This window comes from Chelonia mydas, chromosome 11 (assembly GCF_015237465.2).
Source record: "Chelonia mydas isolate rCheMyd1 chromosome 11, rCheMyd1.pri.v2, whole genome shotgun sequence".
NCBI lineage: Eukaryota > Metazoa > Chordata > Testudines > Cheloniidae > Chelonia > Chelonia mydas.
In genome coordinates, this window is record NC_051251.2 from 38,575,044 (window position 1) to 38,602,075 (window position 27,032).

At 40.2% G+C, this 27,032-nt stretch overlaps 1 protein-coding gene across 4 annotated transcripts in view; it reads left to right on the top strand.

The window, feature by feature from the left end:
- The window catches only part of UBR3 (ubiquitin protein ligase E3 component n-recognin 3), a 212,564-nt gene that overhangs the window by 53,709 nt on the left and 131,823 nt on the right, over positions 1-27,032 (top strand). For all 4 annotated transcript variants that reach the window (XM_037912164.2, XM_037912165.2, XM_037912166.2 and 1 more), the window contains exons 9-18: positions 7,624-7,803; positions 9,117-9,250; positions 12,267-12,353; positions 12,982-13,047; positions 13,163-13,252; positions 14,370-14,498; positions 14,591-14,643; positions 15,583-15,716; positions 17,541-17,626; positions 19,357-19,498. In XM_037912164.2, the coding sequence (XP_037768092.1) occupies positions 7,624-7,803; positions 9,117-9,250; positions 12,267-12,353; positions 12,982-13,047; positions 13,163-13,252; positions 14,370-14,498; positions 14,591-14,643; positions 15,583-15,716; positions 17,541-17,626; positions 19,357-19,498 (1,101 nt within the window). The remainder of the gene's footprint in view (positions 1-7,623; positions 7,804-9,116; positions 9,251-12,266; positions 12,354-12,981; positions 13,048-13,162; positions 13,253-14,369; positions 14,499-14,590; positions 14,644-15,582; positions 15,717-17,540; positions 17,627-19,356; positions 19,499-27,032) is intronic.

Here is a 27,032-nt window from a genome sequence, read left to right on the forward strand (position 1 = left end):
TCAAAATGATCTATTTCTGGCCAATATTTCATTTTTGGTTCTGGAATTTAAAACTATTGTGAAGGCTGTGGCAAGGCAACTTTATATGAGAGAGGTGCCTTGGTCTCCTTGAGGTTTGTGAGTCTGGGTACAGACATGGTTGGAGCACGGAAATGGTTTTGATAGATCTTCTCCTTGGTAGGGTGGAGATTGTGTCCCTTCTGATCTGTTTTTGAATCTATCAGCTGCTACCAGTTCCATTAATCATGAAGTGTGGTTGACTTGCCTGCAGCCCTCAACATAGGAAGTCTTTTGGTGGCTTTGCTCATACTGCTGAAAGATTCCAGAGTAATTCTGGACAGTTACTCGTCTCTCTCAATGGCTGTCTCGTGGAGTTCTGCAGGCTTCCATCTTGTTCTTCCCTTGGGTCAGTGGCCCTATAAGTCCATTAATGGCTATTAGCCAGGATGGGTAAGGAATGGTGTCCCTAGCCTCTGTTTGTCAGAGGGTGGAGAGGGATGGCGGCAGAGAGATCACTTGATCATTACCTGTTAGGTTCACTCTCTCTGGGGCACCTGGCATTGGCCACTGTTGGTAGACATGATACTGGGCTTGATGGACCTGTGGTCTGACCCAGTATGGCCATTCTTATGTTCTTATTTGCATAGACGCGTGTGTTACAGTGTGTTTAGTATATTGACGAAACACAGCTCTTCCTCTAAATCATAAAACTAGTTAACACGGTCAAATGCCTTATCCATCTGAATGAGATTCAGGCATGGATGAACTGGCAAAAAGGCTTATGCTGGTATCCTGGAAAGGAGGAATGAGAAGATGTAGCAAGAAATCTGCTAAGGTATATTTAGGCTTTGTTTACACTGGAACTTTTGTCAGCAAAACTTTTGTTGGTCAGGGGTGTGAAAAAGGCCATCCCTGACCGACATAAGTTTCACCGACAAAAGCTCTGGTGTGGACAGTGCGTCTCCCGCCGACATAGCTACCGCTGCTCGTTGGGAATGGTTTAATTATGCCTCCCACCGGCAAAGAGCGGCTACACAGAAGATGTTATAGTGATGCAGCTGCAGCCGTACAACTGTGCCGCTGTAAGGTCCATAATGTAGACATAGCCTTAGTCTGCATTACTGACAGATACCTTTTGTCCTTTGGCCATCTGGTGGCTATTCAGGTTAACTAATGAGAAAGTTCACTAATGAGATTCATAGAGACCATTTGAACATGGCCAACAAGTGCTTCTTACCAAACTGGGAACAATTTCTGTAAGGGGAAAAAGAAAAATAATAAAGAAATATAATGGTCTTGCATCTATTAATGCAATCTTAAGGTTGCACAATTAAACCCAAGAATTGAAAAATGCATATATTTGAGAAATAGTCTTTAATTATGAGATAACTTACTATCCCACTGCAATGACCCGAAATTTGCAAATGTTAAAATAATCCTAGCTTAACGCACCCAGACATGCGCACACATACATAAACAAAAAGAAAACGTGAAAACAAACAAAACAAAAATACAAACAAAAAACTTGGCACAAACAGCAGCACTGGTAAGCTACTGGGATATAGGTCATTTCTGTTCTTATAGGTCCTTTCTCTACCAGAGCTTTCATCCCATTGAGCCAATAAAAGAGTAGCTTTTTATACCCTAACGAAAGTTTTCCATGATGGCTCACTTGTAAAAGGCCTTCTCTTCCTTGACTGAGTTTACCCAACTACCCCTGCTCAGAACCAGTGAAGAAGAAAAGCAGCTGAAGAAATGCTGATGCAAATTAGAGCAGCTGCTAGGTTGAGGTAATTTATTCTGGGGCAGAAGATTAGGGAACTAAACCTGTAGTTGGTTCTTAGCTTCTTTAGTCTTGCTTTGGCTGCCCTGGGTTACTGTGTGGGGAAGAGAAATAATTCTTTGCTAGGCATTTCCCTAGGTTCAGGCAGAGCCAGTTGAGTTTATATCCTGCTCTTTCTTGTGCGGTCACAAGCCTGTCAGGGATGTAGGCAGTGGAGTAGCCAGAATTACTCTTTCCCTCCCCTGTAAAGCATCAAGTAGACAGTGGGAAGGCTGCTGATCTGAGTGCTCCCTGCTCTATGCTGCTTCTGGTACTGCAGAGGAGAGGGACAGGAGGCAGTTAAGGAAGTGGTGTCCCCTACTAGCTCCCTGTAGCAAAAGGGCTGATTCACATACTACCATTTAAAATTGCCAGGCATGGCTCAAGGAACAGTTTCAATTTATAATGCAATACAAATTTTCCTAACAAAGTTGCTCTTGAGGGCTACAGATTGGACACCCTTATCAAATATAACACTTTGATTTAAAGAGGACATGCTTTTCAAGCTAGGAAGAACTGCTGTTGAAATAGTTGGGCAAGATTATACATAGCTTTTTCTTTATTTTCCCAGCTTTTTTTTTTTTTTTTTAAATGTAGTGGGTACTGTTATGAAAGACACACTGGAAAACATTGGTGGTTCTTTGAGTGTGTGTCAGCATGGATCCCATTCTAAGCGTGCATGTGCCTCATACACGTGAGCCTGGAATCTTTGAATAACTGTGTCCCTTGGGCTGCTCATGCACCCTGTGAGTCCTCATGACTGCCCCAACCCAAAGGGTGTACGGGGCAGAGTGGCTGCAGCTGTCCCTCGGTTCCCTCTTATTGCCTGTGGAGTGAGACAGAACAAGGTGTCTGTTCGCTATCCCTTAGTGCAATATTCTTCTCTTTTGGTTAATTAGCTAGGCATAATTCTCAACAAACTCCCCCTTTTTAATTTTATTTTTTCCCTTGCCAAAAAAACCCCGATTTTTAAAAGATCTGTTTTTTAAAATGGAAACTTAAAATTTCTGCTTGGTGTTTTAGGCAGCTATCTTTGCCTACAATAGCAGATTCAAAGCCCTCAGGCTTTAAACAGTGCCAGTCCCATGACAGACTCATTCTGCTTACAGACTGTCATAGCAGCTGGCATTTTTTGTTTTGGTGAGATCCGTGTACCAGACTACTATCCTTTGTGCTGTTTTCTACCGTCACAAGAAAATCCAGAGATGCTCTGCTGAAGTTGAATCTTCTTGGACAATCAATGAAAGGGACCTCAGACCCTGAAGAACAGGCCTTGATCTCTAAGATGGGACTGGTCAAGTCCAAGTCCCAGTTAGCCAGTGCCCTTGTTAGCACGCAACACTTAATGCTGGTACTGGCAAAAAAATCCATGGCACTGTCTGTCAGGGATCTGAGACCATCTGACCACATTGGTTCCAGCTACTACTTCAGCACCAAAGACGGCTACTGCCTCCTTACCAAAGCAAGGGAGATATGAAAACTCCTTCTTCCTACGAGGAGATGCTTAAACCCTTACTCTCCTCCGAGGAACTGAGCACGTGGTCTGCTCTTGTGACTGGAGCAAGTGATGCTGGTTCAACTTCCAGCTGTACACTGAAGATATATAAGGCATCCTCAGTGCCTACATCTGACCATGCTGGCAACCACAAACTGCTGCCCCCAGTATCAGCACTGACAGTAACAATTGACACATTTATGGTACTGTCCAATCTACTGTTAGAGGAGGTAGCTATATTTCTGGCACCAATGGCACTGCACTCAGCATCGACATGAGTCTCTGACCTCATGGTACTGAGGTCACCTCAAAAATCAGACTTATCTTTGGAGGCAGTCTACTCCTCTTCATCTCCGGGACACACCTCTCCACCTTACAGCAGAGAATCTTCTCACCATTCACACAGATCAGGAGAAAGTCTTTCTCTGCAAATCAGGGGCACTCCAGATCTCTGACTTATCCATCTCAGGAATGACAGTGGACTGACCAAAACCAGCCTTATCCTGTTCTGCCTTGGCCCTGTTGAGCATAGTGGGGGTTTCCGTCTAGAGCATCTTGGAACCTAACTCCCTCCTATCACTCAAGAAGATGCAGAAGGTCATGCTCCAATTCCGCAGCAATTGTCAGAAACCCATCTGAAGACAGGGAAGAACAAGTACAGCTGACAGAGGAGGAACTGGCATGTCTTGAGCTTCGTGAACGTCTTTCATAGTCCCTGATGAGGCATTTTCCTTGGCTCCCATACCTGCTTTGGAGCCTTTCAGAAGATGCTCTCTTGTTTAGCTGAGACCTTTGAAATAGAAACCTCAATAATTGAAGAAAAAGCTTACAAGCTGTTTGACATATTGCATTCCTCCTCTTTTGCCAGACTAGCATTGCCAATTAATGAGGGCATCTTAGAACCAGCTAAAATTCTAAGGCAGATGCCAGCCACATTGCTGCTAAAAGAATGGAAAGGAAGACCAGTCCCCCAAAAGAGGTTTGAGCAATTTTATACCTATCCAACATTGGGTTAATTAGTAGTCTCTGCCCTGCATGAGATAACCAAACTGTCCAAGAACATTCCTAAGGACAAGGGCCCAAATAAATTGCCTCTCTTTAGAAGGAAGGCTTATTTGTCAGCATCACTCCAGCTACAAGTAGCTAACTGTCAAGCTTTGTTTGTGAAACTGTCTGCCCTAGGTCAGAGTTATCTCCCTTTCTGGCCAAACTTCTTCAGTACTCTAAGTCAGAGTTCAAGCCATTGTTGCTGAAGGACAACCAATGGCAAAGGCCTCTTTTACAGACAGCCATGGATGCGTTGGACGTGGTGGCTAAATCCCTGGCTGTTGTGGTAGCTGTGTGCAGAGCCTCATGGTTACAGGCTTCTTCCATCCCTAGGGAGGTGGAGAATACAATTGAGGACTTGCCCATTGAGTGTTCAGACTTACTCACCATATGTACCAATGATGCACTATGCACCCAAAAAAGATACTAGATACGTGGCTCCCTAAGCATTTACACCTCTGCCCCATTCACAGGCCCTTTAAATATCAAGGGCAAGGGAGGCTAGACAGAAAACACCCAGCTACTTGCAATAGTCCTCTGAGTAACCATCCAGGAAGAAGAAGAGGTACTCTTGTATGAGACTGTTATCTTCCTTAGTCACTAACCTGACTACACTTGCTTCCAGACAGCAGGAGATTTGAGAGCCACATTCAGATCGGGGAAGGGCTATGCCCAGACCTCCTTCTTGAGATGCTGGTTGGCTCTCTTCTATGGGGCTTGGACTGGAATAACAGACATGTGTGCTGGAAGTTCTCTCATGGTTATTCCATCCAATTCCAGTCCATGGCCCTCTACCCATTCCCCTTCACTATCTGTCTTCAGAGAGCCTTCTTATAATCAACTAAAAGAAGTGGCTATCCTGCTTTGCCTAGGAGCCACATCAGAGTTACCCCTAAAGTTCAGGGAAAGAGGCCCCTGTTCCTGATATTTTGTTATTCCGAAGGAAAAAAGGGTTTGACTCTTCATCCTATTCTAGACCTGAGAAGACTGAACACATTTACACACAGTCTTAAATTCAGCCTACATCATCCCTTCTTTTCAGTCACAAGACTGGTTTGTGGTTCTTGATCTCTGTCACCCAGGGACTTCTTGATGCCAACTGGCAGTGGGCACAGCGATCCCTTGGGTCTGGTCCCTACATGATAATTTGTTAAAGGGGGTCATGTCAGGTCTCTACCGAAAGTTTGTGTCACACTGATTATCATAATCCTTATGAAATGTATGTACAGATTATCTGTAAGGTTCTCTCTCACTCCATCCATCCTTCCTGAAAATTATGGTCTTAAAGTCTGTGAGTTGGGACTGGTCACCAAAAGGTGATAAAAAGCATCTCCCACCTGAAAGAAACTTGATGTGGCTATATGTAAACTGAATATTGTATACTTCACAATGAATGGCTATTTACAGACTGAGCAAAATACTAATCAACAGATTGCAAAGTCTTCAGGGGAGATTCACTACAGAAAAGACAAGCAGCAGAAGGTACCCTGTTTCCAAGTGAAGATAACAGATTGTTGGCGTTATGTCTGGGGCTACAGAGGTACACGCTGGTATATTTCACCTAAGGGTAAGCTATCAGCTGGCTTGTTTTATAAAGAGAGGCTCAGAGCTGGTCTGGCTGTTTAATGCTGGAGGAGAGACTGGGGGTGAGCTAAGGATAGGTGGTGACAAGGTGCCGCACAACCCTGGCCGTAACCCCGAGAAGCATCACAACCGCCAAGATGTGTACTTCCATATTGTGATCCATTTGGCCTATAGGAAGAACCTGCAATTCCTAGTAGGGCCCGATCACTATCAATACAAAGTGCTACAATTCGTTCTCTCCACCGTACCAATAGTCTTCACTAAATACCTAGTTGTGATGGCAGCGCATCTAAGGAGACACGGCATTCACATTGAGCCATATCTAGAGAGTTGCTAATCAAAGGCATGTCTCATACACTTCTTCTTCCAAACATCAAAGCTCCATTTCCCTAGAGTGAAACTGCCTCCTCTCCATGCTTTAGAAACTGGAGCTGATTGGAACTTTTTTGACTCAATGACATTTCAGGGAAATATGCAGTTTTGTTTAAACCTATTGCTTTTGACAACATTTTCATTGGGGAGGAAGTGTGTGTGTGTGGGGGGAATGGGGAGAGTGTCTTTCTCTCTCACTTGCCTAGTGGCTATGGTACTTGCCCTGGATGTGGGGTTCAAGGTGGGATTCAGAGTGATCAGGGTTGGAAAAAGTCTCCTCTGAATCAGGGATATCTGGAACTTGTACCTGGATCTCTCATGTCTGAGGCAGTATGTACGCTTTCTCTTTTTCTCTGGTTTCGGTCTGAAAAAGGACATTTTATAACAACTTTGTTTTCATGAAAATGTTCCACTGCAGAATGAAAACAAACTTTGAAAGTTGCTGTAAAATGGGCTTGTCCTCCAATCAGGTCTGTTAGAAACATCCCTATGTCTAAAGAGAAAAGGAGTACTAGTGGCACCTTAGAGACTAATAAATTGGTTAGTCTCTAAGGTGCCACTAGTACTGCTTTTCTTTTTGCGAATACAGACTAACACGGCTGCTACTCTGATCCCTATGTCTGAAATCTGCAAGGCAGCTACTTAGAGTAATGCCTGACTTTTGTTAAACACTATGCTCTGGTCCTGGCCATGAGTCAGATGCCAGTTTTGGTAGGGCAGTATTACAATCATTAGTTAGTTAGTGAACGTTGGGACTCCTCAGTCACACTGTCCAGATGGGACACTGCTCATTAGTCACCCTCAGTGAGAGCCATATGGACACATACTTGAAGAATGAACAGTTACTTACCTTCTAGTAACTTTGGTTCTTTGAGGAGCTGGGGGGTGTGTGTGTGTGTGTGTGTGTCACAAGCTGCCCTCCATCTCTGCTTTTTTGGAGTCCTCTTTACCTGAGATTTTAAATTAGCAAGGTAACTGAGCAATAGTGCCTTTTATGCTCTAGAAAGGCAGGGCACAAGGACATGTGCAGTGCAGGCATGGCCCAACAACCACTACTATTCAGATTCCAATCTCGTGCAAGTGGGGGGCATGTATACCTAGAATGGGATCCACACAGATGACAAGATCTTGAAGAACAATCGTTGCTATAAGGTAAGTAAGTAATCGGCTCTTTACAGCCGTGTGCTGTGCATGCTATAAATGTTTTTAAACCCTGATTTTTTTAATTGTTCACTATGGTAGTTACTATATTTTTTCTTTAAAAAACATCATGATGGGATTTTTTAAATCACTTTTTTCCTAGATGAAGAAAACAGTTTACATGTCGTAGTGAACTGCGGGGAAGCACTATTAAAGAATAATACTTACTGGCCACTTGTTAGTGATTTTATTAATATCCTTTCACACCAAAGTGTGGCTAAGAAATTCCTGGAGGATCATAGTCTGTTAGTAACTTGGATGAATTTTGTATCATTCTTTCAAGGTAGGTGGCTTTTAGCTTTCTTATTTAGTGATTAGAAATACCTTTTTTGGAATCTGCCTAATTTAAAATCTTTTCTCTCCTGTACTTAGGCAAGAATTTTTAAAGGTGGCACAATGTTTACAATAACATATACCTTACACACCCTTATGTAAAAATATTTAATCCATTAGTGTGTTCAGTTTTAATCTGATGCAAATTTCTGGAAGTGGATAGTTTATTGTAAATTACTCAAGCCAAAAGAATTCTGTTTCTGAAATGCCAGCTAATGAGAAGCAAAGGCTGAACATGTAAAGGCATTAAGCACTTCTGATGTGCAATTGTGACAACTGACATCTTGACCTGCACCAGGCATTGAACCAGGGACGTCCGAGATCTAAAAGCATTAGTTTCTGTAGTTTGAACTAAAGAGGACAGGGTCTCAAAATGAGAGCTGTAATAGATTTGCATCCACTGTGGATTGGGGCACACCAGGGAATGCGTAATACATGTTGACTGGTGGGTTACATACTACTTCTAGTCATGGAAACTGTGTTTGAGACACACCATGATTTGAATTCTGGACAAGCTCCAACTTGTATCATGGCAGCTGAGGATCTCCAGAGCTTAAAGCATGAATCTCTCTATGCTTGAGTTAAAATGTTGGGTTTTGGAGATAAAGCTCTAACAGACCCATGTAGCCCATGTTGATCAGGCACAGAGGGGGTGAGTAAAATGCATTGGGTTACACACTGCCAAAGTTCTCATGAAATTGTTGTATTAACAGTGTAAGTTATGACTTTGATAGAAATATGTTTCAATGTCAAAGTTCTAAATTCAATACTAGGGAAAATGAACTTGACGTATTTAGGTATTATTTGTATAAACGTGGAAATGTAAGATTTTTTTATTGATTTGTTTTTCTCTGAATGTTTGCATAGTGGAAAACATGCTTCCTCTATGGAGAGATCCAAGATTTTGTAGTCAGTTTTAAAAATTCTCATTGATTTGATTTGGAGTTGAGACTAAAAGGGGCCTAATTCAGATCACGTGCCTCTTCAGCATGGGTGCTTGAGTTGCTAGCCTAATATGGCCAGACTTTCTCTACTCAACTGATCTCTTTCTAGTCAACTTTCAAGGTCTCTGTTCAGTTCAAATCCTTAGTCTTGTGGATGCTTAGGTAAAATTGATCACACCCTCTGAATCTTTTTGCAAGGATGTCATCTCCCTGTATAGGTATGCATATATGTAAGTGTGTGTATAATTAAAAAAAATACTAAGATCCACTTAATGGTAGAGAAAGATATTGTTGTATAACACTGCTTACGTCTTTTAAGGTATGAATTTAAATAAGCGAGAATTAAATGAGCATGTGGAGTTTGAATCACAGACCTACTATGCTGCATTTGCTGCTGAACTGGAAGCCTGTGCCCAACCAATGTGGGGACTGCTATCACATTGTAAAGTTAGGGTAAGGCAAACATTTTTTTCATTTTTGTTTCGTCTTTTAAAAAACAACAACTCCTTTTAACTTCCTTTTTGTAGTCTCAGCAAATTTTACAAATAGTTGGATTTTAGGGTCATGTATCAGTTCTCCATCAAGTGTTACTTTCTGGATGGTGTATGAAATTGAAGTTGATTAAAAATACATCCGGCAGTATTTTGTAGTCAAGCTTTATTTGAACAGAACTCACAAATCCTTTAAAAGATGTTTATATTCAAGTTCTCTGCATAAGATTTGGCCAGTCATTTGACTGGAGAAAAGAGTGATGACTTCAAATGTTCACTTGGAAGATCTTTGAAACAAACGAGATACGCGTTTTTGAATAAAAGCATTCTTGGCTGAAGGGTTGTCTTTCTCCAGATTGCTCAGCCAAAGATTTCTTCATGCACTAAATCATGACTTTCATCAATACCTGCAGGCTAAAATGTTCCCACGGGTTTGTCTTGATGATTCAGGACAAGCTTTTCCAGAATCTTCATTGTGTGAAGCCTCTGAGTGTGGTGAGATTTATTTTTCTATTTAGGTGAATTAAGGCTTTTCATTTGTATGTCAAATAAGGGGGCTTAAAAAAAGCAAACTAGTCCCCTTTGTTGGCTTATCAAGACATTAGATTAGGGCAGTAATGGCTGGAGCTCTGTAATATGTGCACCAACTGCTGCTTTCTTCTAGTAGGCGATACAACTACCAGCAAGTAGGCCACATGAGACTTGGCACTAACATCTGTCCTTGTGGTGTTGGTGTCCATGTTACATGTAGGGTTGTACCCAAGCCTGGAGAACTGTCTTTGCCAGCCAACTGAATGATACTGTAAATAGCTTCTGACTTGCATTGTGCAATGTATAGGAGTTTGAGAGAGTAATCTCTTTAAACTGAGGAAATGTATATGAGAGTATCAACCTCCCAGTTTGATTTTAGTGCCTTCACAGGAGCTTTGGTAAGGATGATGATATTGGAGACTTGTTTTTATGGAAGAGGAGAAAAGCCACTGTTCGTTTCTCTGAAAGAAGCATTATTTTAGTGAAAACAAAGATAGAATGGGCAAGCAACAGACGTCTCAGGCTGTACCTATTAGAGCTGAGGATATAACTCTGTAACAGCAATCTCGTAAATCCTTTGAAGTGCCTATTTAAATATGATTGATGTTACTTAGTTATAGTCTCCAGAACTGGGACTAGAGGTCTTGGGTGTACACTGACTGTAATAGGAATGAGGTTAAAATGTAATGGGATATAGGTTGATACTTGTGTCCGAACAACTCTGGTGATTATACTGTAATGTTGGGAAAGGAGAAAATTAAGTCTGCTGTGATGTGATTATAATATTGGTTGGTGGTTGTTTGTGCCTGCAAATAGTCATTTTGGGATAGTAATAAAACTACATATTTGTGCATAATTATCAAATCAAAGATCTGGATTATTAATTATGTGAGATTAAATCTCTTGCATAATGATGATTTTTCTCACAATTACACCACACAATTGTTAATTTGTGTGTCAAACAATGATAGACTAGCAGAAAATGGAATTCTTCTATTGAGAAGAATACTTGAAACATGAAAACTTTTACATTTCTACCTCATCATCATTTATTATGAATAATAAATATCAATCTTCTAATTTTAACTACTTTCCAAAATAAATAGGAGAAGTTATGTTGGTGTTCATAGGACAGTGAAGTCTGGATTGAAATGTGCATTGAAAAGACTTCTTTGTGTAAACTAAATATTCCGAAAGTTTAAATTAGCAATTGCAAAGGCATTTTCATATTGTAAATCATATTAAGATATTTTTATTAAATCTCACTTCTGAAGCTAAATTGCCCTTAGAATACTGTACTACGATTTACTAGTTTTTGAAGTGCCAACTAGTTGTCTCCCCCCCCACCCACATGCTTTTGGCCCCACTGCTTGAGGTTTATAGCCTATCTTGCCTTAACTTTGAGAGATGCAATTTAAATTAAATTGCATTTCAATGTGAGAATAAATATATATATATATATATATATATATATATATATATATATATATATATATATATATATAAATAAATAAAAAAATAAAGTTTATGGTTAACCTGAAACAAAATTACTCCTATACGTTCATTATAATTACACTCACATTTGTTAATCTAGTGGTGAGCACTGAATTTTACTGCACTGAGTTTGCTAAACTCTAAAGACATTGCAGTAGAAGTGTTTGAATAGGATATTGGATGCTTAGTAATTCCTTTTAGGATCTGTGCATGAAAGGTCCCTTTGTATGCACAGGTTCCTGTTTCTGTGCTAAAACAAATAGATTAAATTAAACAACATTAAGCCACCAAGACCAAATAGTGTTGTTTGTAAGAATTTCAAAGGAACTCAATCAAGTGGCTGAACAAACATTTAAATCCACTATTATTATATCCAAGGATTGGAGGGTAGCAAATGTTTACTAGTCTCTTAAAATATGGTGTTGGGGATGGTCCTAGGAATTATAGACCCGGAAAACTTAATTCAGAACCAAGTAAATTGGTTGAAACAATAAAATGAAAGGGTTTTTTTTTGTTTTTGTTTTTTAAATAAAACTTGGTTGAATGTGATAGAGGGCGACACCTGCATCGCAGCTCAGAACAGGTCTGGATAACACAATAACAAAAACATTCTAGGCTCTGGTATGCTGGCACTCCTGCCATTGATGAATTTGGGAAAAACCTCAGTGTAGAGAAGGACAGTGTCAACCACCAGTAAATCGTTAAACCATGTTAATTTTCAGTGGTGGAAAAGAAAACTTTTTTTAAATAAAAAGAGAAACAATATGCAAATTCCGTATTTGTGCCCTGTTTTAAAACTGAACAGAAAAGAACTGAAAAAATCCTTAAACCGTCATACTAGTTAACAAACTATTTTCCCCATTGTATTAATGAAACTGTTAACGCAAAACTGTTTTTGAATAGTGTGGTACAATGTACGATGATGCAATGTCAAATAATTTTTCTTATTGCAGGAGACACAAGAGTACACACGAAATGTTGTTAGGTACTGCCTTGAAGCACTTCAGGACTGGTTTGATGCAATCAACTTTGTAGATGAGGTTTGCATCCTTCATATGATTAAACAAAGTGTTGTCGGAAATGTCTTGTTAAACTTAAAAATATTAACTTTTAAAGTATTTTTTATTATTTAAAGGAGAAAGAAAATTATCCTTTTAAATACCGTAACAGATGGATTACCATGTTAAAAACAATGCTACTCTTGTTAAAACCTTTGTAATTCATGGGTATGATGTGATACATCTGTGAATTAAGAACACTGGAGTCCCAAATTTAATTAATGTGAACTTGTATTCAGACTGAGGTTCTACCAATTGATGCCATAGGAGCACTCCAAGGCAGTAGAGTGGAGAGCTTTAGCAATGATAAAGACTCTCTGCACTCCATTTCGTATGAAATATTAGGGTGTGGGCAGCTCTGGTGTATTGGGAGACATTTCTCTGATTCCAGGTGGGGTGAGACTAATATCCTAGCAGCTAGGCAGGAGAGATCAACCTGAACCCTTTGGGAAAAGGGAGATGAAGCATTGGCAGGGGGAGAGATGCGGTAACGTTAGCAATATCTAGCGGAAAGAGCCATCAGCAGTAGATGTGCCAGGTGAAATGATAGTCTGTATGATTCTTATACTTTTTGTATTTGATGGTAAAATGCATTGTATTTTCATTGCAGCCAGCACCTAACCAGGTTACTTTTCATTTGCCACTACATCGTTACTATGCTATGTTTTTGAGTAAGGTAAGCATGGATTTGTTACCATATTCTATAAGAAAATAAGGTGGTGTCGGTTTATAGTATGAAAAAATCATTTCCTTATATTCTCAGTAAAATTTATACTCCATTTTGTATGTAGGCTGTCAAATGCCAAGAGCTAGATCTGGATTCTATTTTACCAGATCAGGAGATGTTGATGAAACTAATGATTCACCCACTTCAGATTCAGGTATGGTGCCAGGCTGCTTCTTTGGTTTGAATGTACAGAATACGAAAGAGGACGGCTATCTCTTTTCCCCTCTTCCAGTCCAAATAGTTTAAGTATATTAAAAAATGTCTAAACAGCCGTGGAAAAACACATTAATTGTGGAATACAAAAATTAACATAGGTGACAACTCCTTGCAGTATATGAAATGTTTATCACTTGTAAGCACAGTTTTACAGTGATTTGTCAGAATAAACTTAGAAAAGTATTCTTAGAATCAGATAACTACTTTTTCAAATACTGTTAACATATAATGACCCTAGGTGTTTATATTGCTGAGAACTATGCTTAATGTTTAGGATCACATTTTCAAAAAGCTGTTGCTAAATTTGAGTACATATTTGTGCTTGGAACAATTTGTGCATTCAATTAATATTAATATGTACAAATTGAGGATGCAGAATATGCTGGAGTGAATGCAGAGGCTGGGTTGTGAAGACCCTTTATTCCTTGATGGGCAGGATTCTTGCCTGTGGCTTTACACTTAACATTCTGTTTATATGCAAGTTAGGAGATGAAGAGAAATAGTTGTAATAATTGATAATCTGTTATAAGAAACACACTTCATTTTTCGGGTGCTTTTTCAGGATAAAGAATCACAAATCATGGATCTTTTCACATGCCTACCCTCCATTTCCTGAAATGCCCTTCCTTTTAGAGTGGACCATATTATACATATTACAGATCTGTGGTGGAATATAAATACCTTACTTTGAATTTGGGCAGGACACCTGGTTAACAAACTTGCAAAAAATAGCACAATATCTTTTTAGTGATCAAAGCCTTCGTTTTAAGTCTCATTCACTACTGTAATTTAATATCATGCCTCATGCATGGATTCAGTACTGTCTCAGCAAGAAGAGAACCACATACATACTGGTACCAATTGAATTTTTTGCAGCATCTAGGGGTATTTTCTGGGGTGTCTCTCATCCAACTTTTGAGATGGTCCAGCTCTGCTGATTTTGAGATCTGAGAGGATCGCAGCTGATGGTGTGACTACAGATAACTGAATAGCTGATTTTCCTTGAACGTTTGCAAAATATTTATTTCAGCTAATTCTTTTTCTTCAAAAAATAGGCAAGCCTTTCTGAAATCCATAGTAACATGTGGGTAAGAAATGGTCTACAAATTAAAGGACAAGCAATGACTTATGTGCAGTCTCATTTTTGTAACTCCATGATTGATCCTGACATTTACCTGTTACAGGTAAGGTATAGTTTCTGTGAACCCAAGTACTGTGTTTATAAGAACGCTAATGATTGATGAGTAAAGTGAATGTACTATGTTTGTTTTTACAGGTCTGTGCTTCTAGACTTGACCCAGATTATTTTATTTCATCAGTTTTTGAAAGGTAAGGTCAAAGCATAAGGATAGAATGAATACCACTATATAGCATTCTGCCACTTACTGACTATTTAAAATATACCATGGGGAAAAGGTGTATGACCTGCTGAATCCCTCTTGCACCACAGCACTGATGGGTTCCACTGTGGCAGTTTCATTCATCCTCCCTTTCACTCAGGGCTGGTTTTGGATTTATACGCCAGTGTGTGCAATATTTTTATGAAACTCCAGAGTTGAATCTCCTGAGCTTTACAATTTTAGAAGTGTTGCACACTCTGGAGTGTAAGTATTTGGAACTCCCACACTGAAGGGGAGAATGAATAGCAGTGAGGATCACAAGAAGTCTGCTTGCATCTCCGTCTACACCTAAAACTTAGATCAACTTAGCTTTGTCGCTCAGGGCTGTGAAAGACGTCACACCCTGTGCAAAGTAGTTAGGTCAGCCTAACCCCTCTGTAGACGCAGCTAGGTTGATGGAAGAATTATTTCTTCAACCTGGCTACCGTCTCTCAGAGAGGTGGATTTCCTATGTTGACGGAAAAACTCTGTTCGCTGACATAGGCAGTGTCTATGCTACAGGATCACAGCTGCAGCACGGTAACTGTGCTGCTGTAGCATAGACATGGCTGAAGAAAAGCAGGATATAAATGTGAATACCAACTAACCTACTTCCAAGTATTCAATCGATATAAATGTCATGTATTTGAATATGAAGTATGAATAGGATCAGAATGGTACAATGAAGATAAGGATACACCTTGTGAAAATAAAAAGCCTTTCACTTCAAGGTTTGCTTCTAATTAGATTATGTACATCTTATTTTATACTCCTTTTGGGCCTGGGCCTGAATGGTGCTTCAGTTGGAATCCCAGGTACTTCGCACCTCTCAGCATCAGGCTCTTAATACGGAAGAATGAGGTCGCTAACTTTGCTCTGTGTCCTGTAGATTCAAGGTGGTAGATCTGTTAACAATGGCATCGCAGCATCAGAACACAGTTCTTGATTCAGAACATGAGAGATCTATGTTGGAAGGAGCCTTAACATTTCTCGTCATTCTGTTAAGTCTTCGCTTACATTTAGGTAAGAATCACAACTGTCTAGCCACAAATATTACTGTAACATGGAATTTTATGTGTATTTGGCTTTTGGCATTTAATAGCTATCCTGTAGCAGAATAAGTAAAATTATTAAATAAAATCGAATGATCATTCTTTATATTTATAATTTGGTTTCAGTTTCATCGGTTGCTTCATTTTAACCATCCTAAAAACTAGAAACAGCCAAAATACAGGGTTAGGGTGTCCATTCCTGTCCTTGAGAGAAATAAATGGCTGAATTTTTTTATACATATGATCACGAGATGTATATTGAAGCTTAAATGTCAATACTAGTGTTTGAATCAGCAAATCCTAAAGCTCCTACTTGTAATAATCTCTTATGATTGAGCTTCTTATTCCCCTGTTGAAACTTTGACTTTCCTTATTAACTGAAATTTTATTGTATTATATTATTTTTATATACATGACTTGGTTTCTGCTGTTTGTATCAAGTAAACTGAATAGGACATTATCAAGTCAGTTGAATTAAAGGAGAGACTCATTTCCCACTTGGGCACCTCAAAAATTATGTGCGAAGAAGCAAATGTGCAATATTTTCAGCTTTGTTGAATATTCCTTTTCTGTTAATTTGTAATAGAAATGATGTAGAAAGTATCTTTGCCAGTAACCTGGGGCAAAATCCTGGTCTTGTACCAAACCTTCTCCCCTGGCCACGCAAAACTTGGCAGCTGGTAAAACTTTAGCGTTACTGTTGCCACAGTGGCTGCTGCTCTTCTTGCTTTGGATCCACTAGCATTACCCCATTCCATAAATCACTTCTGCAGCTTTGCGCAAATTACCCTTTCAGAGCACTTGCTGTGGCATTCAGTCTCTCTGCATGCGCTTCCTACATCTTGGCCCAAACTAAGCCGTGCAACTACCGCAGTTATCCTGTCTGTTGGGCCTTACATACCTGCAGAGTGAGGGAGGGGATTTACCCCCGATAAAGTCCTGTAGATATAGCTTAGTGTTATGACACTGATCTTTATTCAGAATTATACTGAACTGAGAGCTAGCTGAACTGAGCTTTGTAATCACCCTTTTCAGCATTTCTAATGTTACTGATGTAGAAACCTGTGCTAGTTGGTACAATAAGTGTGAAGTATGCTAATTTGATAGTGCTTCAGTGGCATACATTCCAAACATTCAGCTAGGGACACAGGATCTGTGAAACCTTTCCTGTGATTTTGTGTTGGTATATTCTCCTCTCCCCCCAAAATACACAGTATTTAACACAGAATAAAATTATTTTGATATTGCCATAGAAAAATGAATTAAACTCCAGTACTGCAAATACTTATGCATATGATTATTACTCACGTGCATGAAGTTAAGAGTGTGCATAAATGTTTGCAGTATTGGGCCTAAGTGATTACTTAAAATCTTGGCTAAAACTTGCATTCTGTTGTGTTTTATTAAGCTTCATTTAGTACCGTGCTTTACAATACAGTCTTCAGAAAACATGTTTTAGTGTTGTCTCCTGTGCAATAGTCTGTTTTCAGAATGTATTGAGAAATATCAGTGAGCTGTTACTTTACACAACTTCCAAATACTTAGAGCACTCTTATAAGAAAATAGGAATAGTTTAGTAAATTCTTGTGGACATCTTTGGGAATCGACCAGAAATCTTTGAATTGTAATTGTAGCAATGTAACTGTGTTAACTTGGATATCAAACTGTTGAGTCTCACATTTGTAATTGGTGTTTAACTTACTGAGATTTGACTGCATGTGTGTGCCTGTGTATCCCCTTTTTCTTTACCCATACAACTTGTACGGGGTATTTAATTTTACTTTTATTGTCCTAGGAATGACAGATGACGAGATCCTCAGAGCAGAGATGGTAGCCCAGCTCTGTATGAACGACAGGACTCATAGCTCGCTACTGGATCTCATATCCTTGGAATCTGTTAACTTATTTATTTTGATTTCTGTGTGTAAATAGTACTATAAAAGAAATTTGTGTTTTGCAGAATTTTAAAGCTTGTGCATGATGCCATCAATATTGCTCGCTCATAACAACCTCAAGCTTTAGGAGTTGTGGGCAGATGTTATTGGATTATGATGCTGTTGATCACAATGAAATTTTCTTCAGTACTTTAGTCTTCCTTAATTGTTCGTATGAAAATGATACATGTGAGGATTTGCAGTATGTTTTAGCTGTCTTCTAGTGTACTAGGTGCTTTGCAGCCAAGTAAAATAGACATGATCTTTTCCTTAAAGAACTTGCAGTCCAATTGTAAACATAGTGCAGTAAGTGACAGCAATAATTTAAAGGCAGAAATGGTGAAAAGTAGCTTGAGGTTTACAATAATAAGGTAATAATATGAGTGCTTAGGAATGATATGTGCACATCATGCTAGTTTCACAATCTATTTTTTCCATTTTATTTTGTTTTTTCTTTCCCTAGTGTGTTTCTACCTATATCTTCCCATCCATCCCCCACTGCTGTACACACAATATTACTTCTAATATTTTTAGTTAAATCCACTCGTTTTCCCCCTTCCTAAATTTTCCTTCTACCATCAAACACTCCACCTCTCATCTTTCCCTGCACATAAATCATATATCCTCCTTTTCAGCAACTTTTATGTCACCCTTTCATGCTGAGGAGGATTTCTATTAATACTTAAAACCAGACTAATTAATGAATACACTTGTGTCTGTATTTGCGGTTCACCAACTTTTCTTTGAGAGAGAGAGAGTCAATGCCAAGTTTCTCTTACCCACCCCCTTTTTCCTCCATTTCTGCAAGAGCCTCTTGGTTTGTGGGTCAGCCTGGCTGCCTATTTACTCAACGCTAGTGGCTTACTTAAATTTTTATAAATCCTATTGCTTGCCAAAAGTTAAAATAGCTAAAGCAGGGCTGACCTTCTGATTTTGGGGACTGCCAGAACGGGAGATCAAGAAATGAGTTGTTCCCCTGCAGGTTACCAGTTCCATAAAATCAGATCTGGTCAACCCAGTTTACAGAGCTTTCAGGGTCTGTGGGTCCCAGTCATCTGCTTACTTTGTTTGTGCTTAACTCTAACTCAAAATAATATATGTTACTAATAGTACTAAGGATAAAGTGATCATTATTTATCACATAGATACAAGCATGCACTTTTTTTAATAACAAAAAGTGTGCATGTGAGTGCGTATGTATGTGTAATCGCCAATCAGTGAGCTTGCTTGACATTTTCACTTTCAAGACTTACTTTCTGAGGATGAGAGTGTTTCTATACAGAAAGATTGCTAATTGAGAGAAGAGATTTTTGGAAAGTTTAAACAATCCTCCCCAGCACACCTTATTGGTAGCTGCACAAGTTTAACAGCAAGTTCAAGAACATGTGCATTTAGTATATAATCCCTGAATAAGACCATAGCAGCTTGAGCAATAATGCAAGTAGTGTACAGAATTAAAATTTATACCCCAAAAGTGCTGATATGGTACAATACAAATTTGATTACACTGGAACTGCTGTAGTACACAGACCTCTTGTGGTGAAATTAAAACATTGCAAAAGTTTAGCATCTTAAATGAAGCTCTTAAAATATAAGACAAAAGAAAATAGTAATGTGCTATGTTTCTGCTGTTAAATAGTCCTTGATAACAATTGTTTTTCTTAACATAAATATCACATTCCAGAAAACCCCAATCCCAAAAGTGGCATTGTTCCAGGAAGTTTAAGCTTTGAATCAATGTTGTCAGCAGTTGCTGATTTTAAAGCTCCCGTTTTTGAACCTGGAGGTTCTATGCAACAAGGAATGTATACACCCAAAGGTATAATAATTCACATTTTTTTTATAAGCAAGTTACATAGATGGAAGATGCTTTTCATGGTAAAAATAAATTATTTATCCCTTCTGTTTGTTTTGACTTTTTAATCATTTTCTTGCATAGTAAGTACTGATGGACATAGAATGAGTTTGGATCTAAAATGAGTTTTTACCTGTTGTCCAAACATAAACCCCAATGAGGCAAGCATTAGCCATGTGTAAGGCTATGATTTTGTCACGGGTATTTTTATCAAAAGTCACGGACAGGATGTGGGCAATAAACAATAAAGCATGGATTGATTGAGGAGACTGAGCCCCGCTGGCCTGGGTGAAGCTGGAACCTGAGCCCCACCGGCCAGGGCTGAATTATTGAAATTTTCAAGAAGTCACAAGGGGCTCGTAAAATCACAGAATCAGTTACCTCAGTGACAGATTCGTGGTCTTAGTCTTGTGTCATCACAAGCCAATGCTAAAATCAAAAACAGAAGAATCTTGCTAAATTGAAATTAGTGATTAGCATACTTCGAGTCAGACACCAAAAAATGTTGGTGTCTCCTCAGAGAAGATTTAATAGCCACATACCCTAGGTAGATTTTGTTACTTTGACAAATTATTATATGGTATATTGGCTGCAGTACTGTAAAGTATATTATAAGATCATTTATTTTGACAACTGTAATGTACATGATATATTATCCTTCCATATTTGTTTATTGGAATTTCCAAATTTTCATGTAAACAATCTGCAGTGACTGCGGTAGTGACTAGGATAACGTACAGAGGTTCTACTGTAATGCTAACTGAAAATGACTAACAGATGCAAGTGAGATCTGCAACTCTGGACTCGGACTTAGGAGACTTGGGTTCTATTCCCAGTTCTGCCACAGGCCTGCTGGGTGACCTTGGGGAAATCTTCCAATTTCTATGCCTGAGTTTCCCTATCTGTAAAATGGAGACATGACAGACACCTCCTTTGTAAAGTGCTTTGAGGGCTACTGATAAACGAGCTATGTAAGAGCACTCTCTTCATTTGAAAATTAAGTAGAACAGCAAATGAAGACTTCAGAGAAGCAAACTGAGTTCTCACCTGTTCGTTGTGGTCTGTACTGATGCACTGATAGCACTGTTCTCAGTGATGTATTCATATTTAAAGCTAGAATAAAAGCTACAGTATTTTTCTGCGTTCATAAATAACTGAACTTGTGTCCAAAAACACAAATATATTTTTGAAGACAGGACTTATTAATGATCAAGGGAATTTGGAACAAGTAGAAGTTTATTCTGCACATCTAAATAGGCAAAGCACTGGATTTTGAACACTAATTTTAGGAATTTTCAAAATATATTTTTTTTTAAAAAAACAAATGAATGTAGTTTTGTTTGTAACTCAGCTTAATTTTATTGCCAGATTGTCTAAGAATTTCTCTTCCTTGGAAATGGTGTGCCTTAGTTCTGTCCACCTTTCCTGATTTGCTTTGTTCGAGAACACACATTGAAGATTCCTTATATAGCCTGTTCTGCACACTGTAACCTACCTGCCCTCTGACACAGTGGTCTGGTCTGAGAATACCAGACTGAGAAGGGGGACATTTCTCAGGGTGTTAGTGCAGCCTGCGTGCGATTTGAAATCTCTGCAAAAAGAAAAAGAGTACTTGTCGCACCTTAGAGACTAACATATTTATTTGAGCATAAGCTTTTGTGAGCTACAGCTCACTTCATCGGAATCTAATGAAGTGAGCTGTAGCTCACAAAAGCTTATGCTCAAATAAATGTGTTAGTCTCTAAGGTGCCACAAGTACTCCTTTTCTTTGTGTGGATACAGACTATCACAGCTGCTGCTCTGAAACTTGAAATCTCTAGACTCCATTTGGGAAGAGAGTTTATTTTAAAACAAAACATGTGTATAGAAACTTATGTAAAGTTGATGTTCAAAATACTGTGCTTTCTACTCTGATTCCATGGCAAAATGAGTTTTTGTTTTCAATTATCTTTCTTCCTGCCTGCTAGCATGTAAATGACTAGTCTGTAAAATAAGCTCAGGCATATCCACAGCCATTGAAAATCTGAAATCTCTTTAATATGACTTAAATACCTAAAGCATCTATTTTTCATCTACCAAATGTTGAATAGGAAATCTGTAACTTTTCGTAGGAAAACACTGGAGAATTAATACCTGGAGGTATCCTTTTAAAAAATATTTTTCATAATAACGGAGACTTTTCTGGGTCAGCCTCTTTGTTCTGGTCTTCTGAGAGTTTAGGCTTATTGGAATCTGTGGGTTAATTATGGTGACTTTCTACATTGTGCCATCACAAAACAGGTCCTATTAGGAACATAAACTGATGCCCCCAGATCCCTCCAGAGAGGGCACCAGTGGAAGAGGAAGAAACACTACCTTCCCACAAATCCTCCTCATCTCTAGATGAGGCTATCATGCCTCCCCCACCATCTTACCCCAGTGACTTCAAGGCCTTTCAAGAACTCCTAGAAAAGGTGGCAGACAACTTAAAAGTCCCATTAGATGAGATTCAGGAATCCCAACATTTCATGTTGGATATCCTTCCTTCATCTCCTCAGGGCAAGTTTGCCTTGCCCATCAGTGAAGCTTTTCTTACTGCAACACGCAGTGTGGCCAACTCCAACCACTGTCCCACCAACATGTAAACAAGCCAACAAAAAGTAGTACATCCCTCCCAGAGACTTAGGGTACCTCCTCTCTGATTCCCAACTCGCAGGTGGTGCCAGTGAACAGAATTGGCAACATTGGTTCTGTTCAACACCCTCTGGTATGGACCTAAAACAATTGGACTTTTTGGGCTGTACAACCTACTTCTAGGCCGCCTTACAGCATAGAATAGCCAGTTATCAAGCCCTGATGTCAAAGTATGACTTCACAGTCTATTCAAAATTTTCTTCTCTATTGAACACCTTTCTCAGGAGCAGAGACAACAATTTCAGGCCCTCATGATAGAGGATCAGACAGTTTCCAAGGCATCTCTCTGGGCCTCACTCAATACCATCGACACAGCTGTGTGTTCCATGGCTACGGCAGTAATCATGCTCTGAGCTTCCTGGCTGCAGTCCTTTGGCCTCCCACACGAGGTACAAAATATGGTTGAAGACCTTCCTTTTGAAGGCGCAAAGTTGTTTAGTGATGCCTTCGAGAGGTCTCTGCATTCTCTCAAAGACCATCAGGTGATGCTACAAGCTCAAGGCATCTATACACCTGCAAAAAAAAAAAAAAAAAAAAATGGAAAAAAAAAATACATCAGGTTGCAGACAGCTCAACAATCTCTCCCAGTCAACTGTTAACCCATGAAACTGGCTGAAGCTCCCCACATAGAAGACCAGATTCCCTAAGAAAGGGCCTTCTTCTTTAGCGACCATTCAACCAGGGACATCTTCAAAACATCCATTTGACCCATTGGTTGAGGGTCACAAACTAACTCCCACTCTAGATCCTGCATTGCACCTATTCCCCTTCCACTCTTATGGAGAGCATCTCTTTCATTTCTTACCTTATTGGGAGCTCATCACATTAGACAGCTGGATTCTGGAGGAGATTTCTACAAGCTATTCCGTCCATCCTTTTGTTGTAAGTCTGTCTTTGGGAACCCCTCTCAAAAAGACCTTTTAAAGCAGGAGATACGATCCTGCCAAGGTCTGGGGGCAATCAAACTTGTCCCACCAGACTTTCTCAGGAAGGGTTCTGTTCTTGGTACTTCCTCGTCTTAAAGAAAAATGGGGGGTGGAGACCAATGCTCGATGTCAGGACTTTAAACGCCTTCATCTGCTCCCAGCGATTCAAAATGGTGATCCTAGCAACAATAATTCCCTCACTAGATCTGGGAGATTCATTCATTTCCCTCGACCTTAAGGATGCTTATTTTCATGTTGCTATTCTTACTGTGTAGAAATTATTTCTATGTTTTATGGTAGACAGAGATCACTCCCAGTATTGTGTCCTACCCTTGGTCTCTCCACTGCCCCAAGGATCTTTATCAAAGTTCTGTCAGCCACAGCAGCTTATCTTTACTAGATGGGCATATCATCTTTCCTTACCTGGATGATTGGCTCCTGAAGGGCTGCTCACTTCTCAAAGTACAGCCAGCAACCAGCAAGGCCCTGTCTCTGTTTCATTCTCTACATTTCTACTTCAGAATGGAGAAGTCTACCCTAATACCCACACAACATATAGATTTAATTGGGGCCACTCTGGACTCCTCTTCCACCAGAGTGTACTTACCCAGGGACCGATTCACCACAATGTCCAACCTTGTTTCAGCAATCCAACAGAGTCCACAAATCACTGCAAGGGCTTGCCTGCAACTTCTGGGCCACATGACAGCCGTATATTCGTGACTCCCTTAGCACTTTCGGAGTCTTCAAGCATGATTGAGAACTGTGTACACCCCCAACAGACAGTCTCTACAAGCTGCTGTCTGTACCTCGGAAGGTCCTTGATTGTCTGAACTGGTGGAAGGACCCACAAAAGATGTGCATCGGAGTTCCGTGTGTACAGCCTCCTCTCATGAGGATTATCACCACAGATGCTTCCCTCATAGGTTGGGGTGTCCACTTCCAAAGCTTCACAGCTCAGGGCAAATGGACCCCTTAGGAGGTGATCCTCCATATCAACATATTAGAGCTCAGATTTAATGTCCGTTAAATTTGCCAACAGTTTGTACAACACATCAGGGTTCACCCAGTCAGGATAATGCTGGACAACAGAGCAGTGATGTATTACATCAGTCAGAAAGGAGCAGCAAGATCCTGGTCCTTGTGCACTGAATCCATAAAACTGTGGAACTGGTGCATATCACACCACATATAGATCTCAGCGGTTATCTACTAGGAACTACAGAACACAGTGGTGGATTCCCTCAGCAGACATTTTAGCATCAACCATGAGTGGGATCTGAACAATGAGGTGTTCCAAGAGATCTCTTAGCTGGAGCTATCCACAGGTAGATCTCTCTTTGCTACTTCACCCCATGCAAAGTGCAGATGATCCTGCACAAGGGGAGGGCACAGCTACAACTTAAAGAGAGATGACTTGGTTGTTACGTGGCCTTGAGTTCTGATGTACACTTATCCACCAATACCTCTACTTCTCAAGTTCCTAAATAAATTGAGACGAGAAATTAATGGCCATCCTCCTAGCACCATGATAGTTGAGACAGGTGTGATTCCTAGAGCTGACCCGCATGTCCATTCAGCCTCCTCGCCACCTTCCTCTGAGCCTGACTCACCCAGGGTTTGGTCACCCCACCCCAGTCACCTCAAGGCCTGGCTTCTTTGTGGCTCTCTGGTATAGAACAAGTCTGCTCTCCAGATATTCAAAGGGTGCTACTTTAATAGCAGAAAGTTCACAACAAGGGAAACTTACCTGCAGAAGTAGAAACACTTCCAGCTTGGTACAACCATGAAGCTTTACGTCCTGTCAGATTCTCTTTGGCTCACATCCTTGCTTACCTGCTGAATTTAAAGACCACATGCTTATCACTGAACTCCGTCAAAGTTCATCTCACTGCCATCACAGCTTTTCACCCTCCTATAGAAGGATTCTTAGTCTTTGCTCATCCCACCACTACAAGATTTATTAAAGGCCTTATTCAATCTCTTTCCTCCTATCCAAGGAACCAACTCCACCATGGGACCTCACCTTAGTTGGTGTCTCTGCATCCACACCTTTGCTTCCTTCTTAAAGTTTCTTCTGAATTCCAGGTTAAGAGATTCATCTCCTGGTATTTTACACCAAGCCTCACTCTTCAAGAGAAGAAGTGAGCCTCCATACACTGAACATTAAAAGAGCTCTTGCCTTTTACCTCGACAGGACTATGCTCTTCTGGGCTTCCCCTGGACTCTTGACCTTCATCTCAGACATCTGCAGGGTGGCCACCTGGTCTTCACCATGTGCATTTTAGTGGCATTATGCTCTTGTGGCTGTTTCCAGGGCTGATATGGTTTTTGGTGACATTGTCCGTACTAAATCCACTTCTTTGGCACCCTCCTCCATGATGAAGGGAGTCTCCTGACTTGTAGCACCCATGGGACGCTTCTCAGAGGAGGAGGAGAGGTTATTTATCTTGTACAGTAAGTTGAGTTTTTTTAGATGTGTGTTCCTCTGGGTGCTCTGCGGCCTGCCCCCCTTCCTCTCTGCCTGGGAGTCTCTCTCTTGGGACTCTTGTGGTTGAGAAAAAACTGGAGTGGTGGTTGATCCTCTCTGTATATCCTCATTTGGGGATGAGTTTGTCTAGGGCACAGATGCAGATCTGTGGACACTGTTGACAAAAATATCCAATCAAGGGCAAGTGTATCCTGACTTGGAGTGCCCATAGGTTCACACATCTCAAAGAACTCAAGTTACTGTGCAAAGTAAGTAACCTCTCCTTTCCTGTTCTGAGGAGCTTGCAGACTAAATTGGACTTGATGCAGCAGAAGTTGATGATCTCAAAGGAGAAGAGGAATGCTAACCTTTTCCAGAAATAAGGTGAAAGCTGTAAATGTTTGTTATAAAAGTAAGTCCAATTTCAAAATGATTGATCACAAACATATGAAAAGAAACTGAATTGCTGGCTAGATTGAATTAAGAACTATACGCACAATTTATAAATTTAAAATCACAGTACTTTGTAACTAAGGGCTTGTCTACACGAGGTGTTTAACCAGAGCTTTTGGCAGTATGCAAGTCACAGTAATTGCATGCACATGGGATGGTGTGTCTTATGTCAAAGTGCATTGTTGTGTACACACGTCAACAGTTTGCTGTGAATGGAGGATGTAACATTCCCAGAGGATATCCCATGTTACTTCGCTTTGCTGCTCAACAGTGTGAAATTCTGGGATTTTTCTCACTGTGCATTGTGGGATGCATAGCAGAAGTCAGGCTAATTCAAATTGTTAAAAGAAAAAAATTCGGTGATTCATCTGTCTCCCCCCGTACTTCCTTTAAGGGTGGGCTAGCACCATTTTTGAATTGCTGTCGGCCAGCATGGATCCAACAATGCTCCGCGCTGCTATGCTGGCAAACTTGAATATGTAGAGGCTGCTTGTGATGTATTTCGGTATTCAAAGCAGCATGAATTCGGCGTGGAACTTTGCCTGCTGCGTCATCACACAGGTGATATGGTGACAGCAGCTCCTCCAGTAGCAGGACAGTTGGAGGGGCTTCAGTGGTGGTGGAACCAGAACACGGATGAAGAAGACGATGACAAAAGGCAACTGATGATAGAGGACTGGTTCCTTGAGCAGCTTCATGGCATGCAGCGCCATTTCTGGGCTTTGAAAACTAGCACGGATTGGTAGGGAAGGATTGTTCTGCAGACCTGAGATGACCAGCAGCAGTGAGAGAATTTCAAGATGGGGAACGCAACCTTTCTGGATATGTGTACTGAGCTAACTCCAGAACTATAGCGGCAGCCTAGCAATGTGCTGTGCCCATATCCATGTGCAAGTGGAAGACAATTGCCATCTGTAAGGTGACCACCACTGAATGCTTCCAGTCTGTAGCAAACCAATTTGGCAAGGAGAGATCA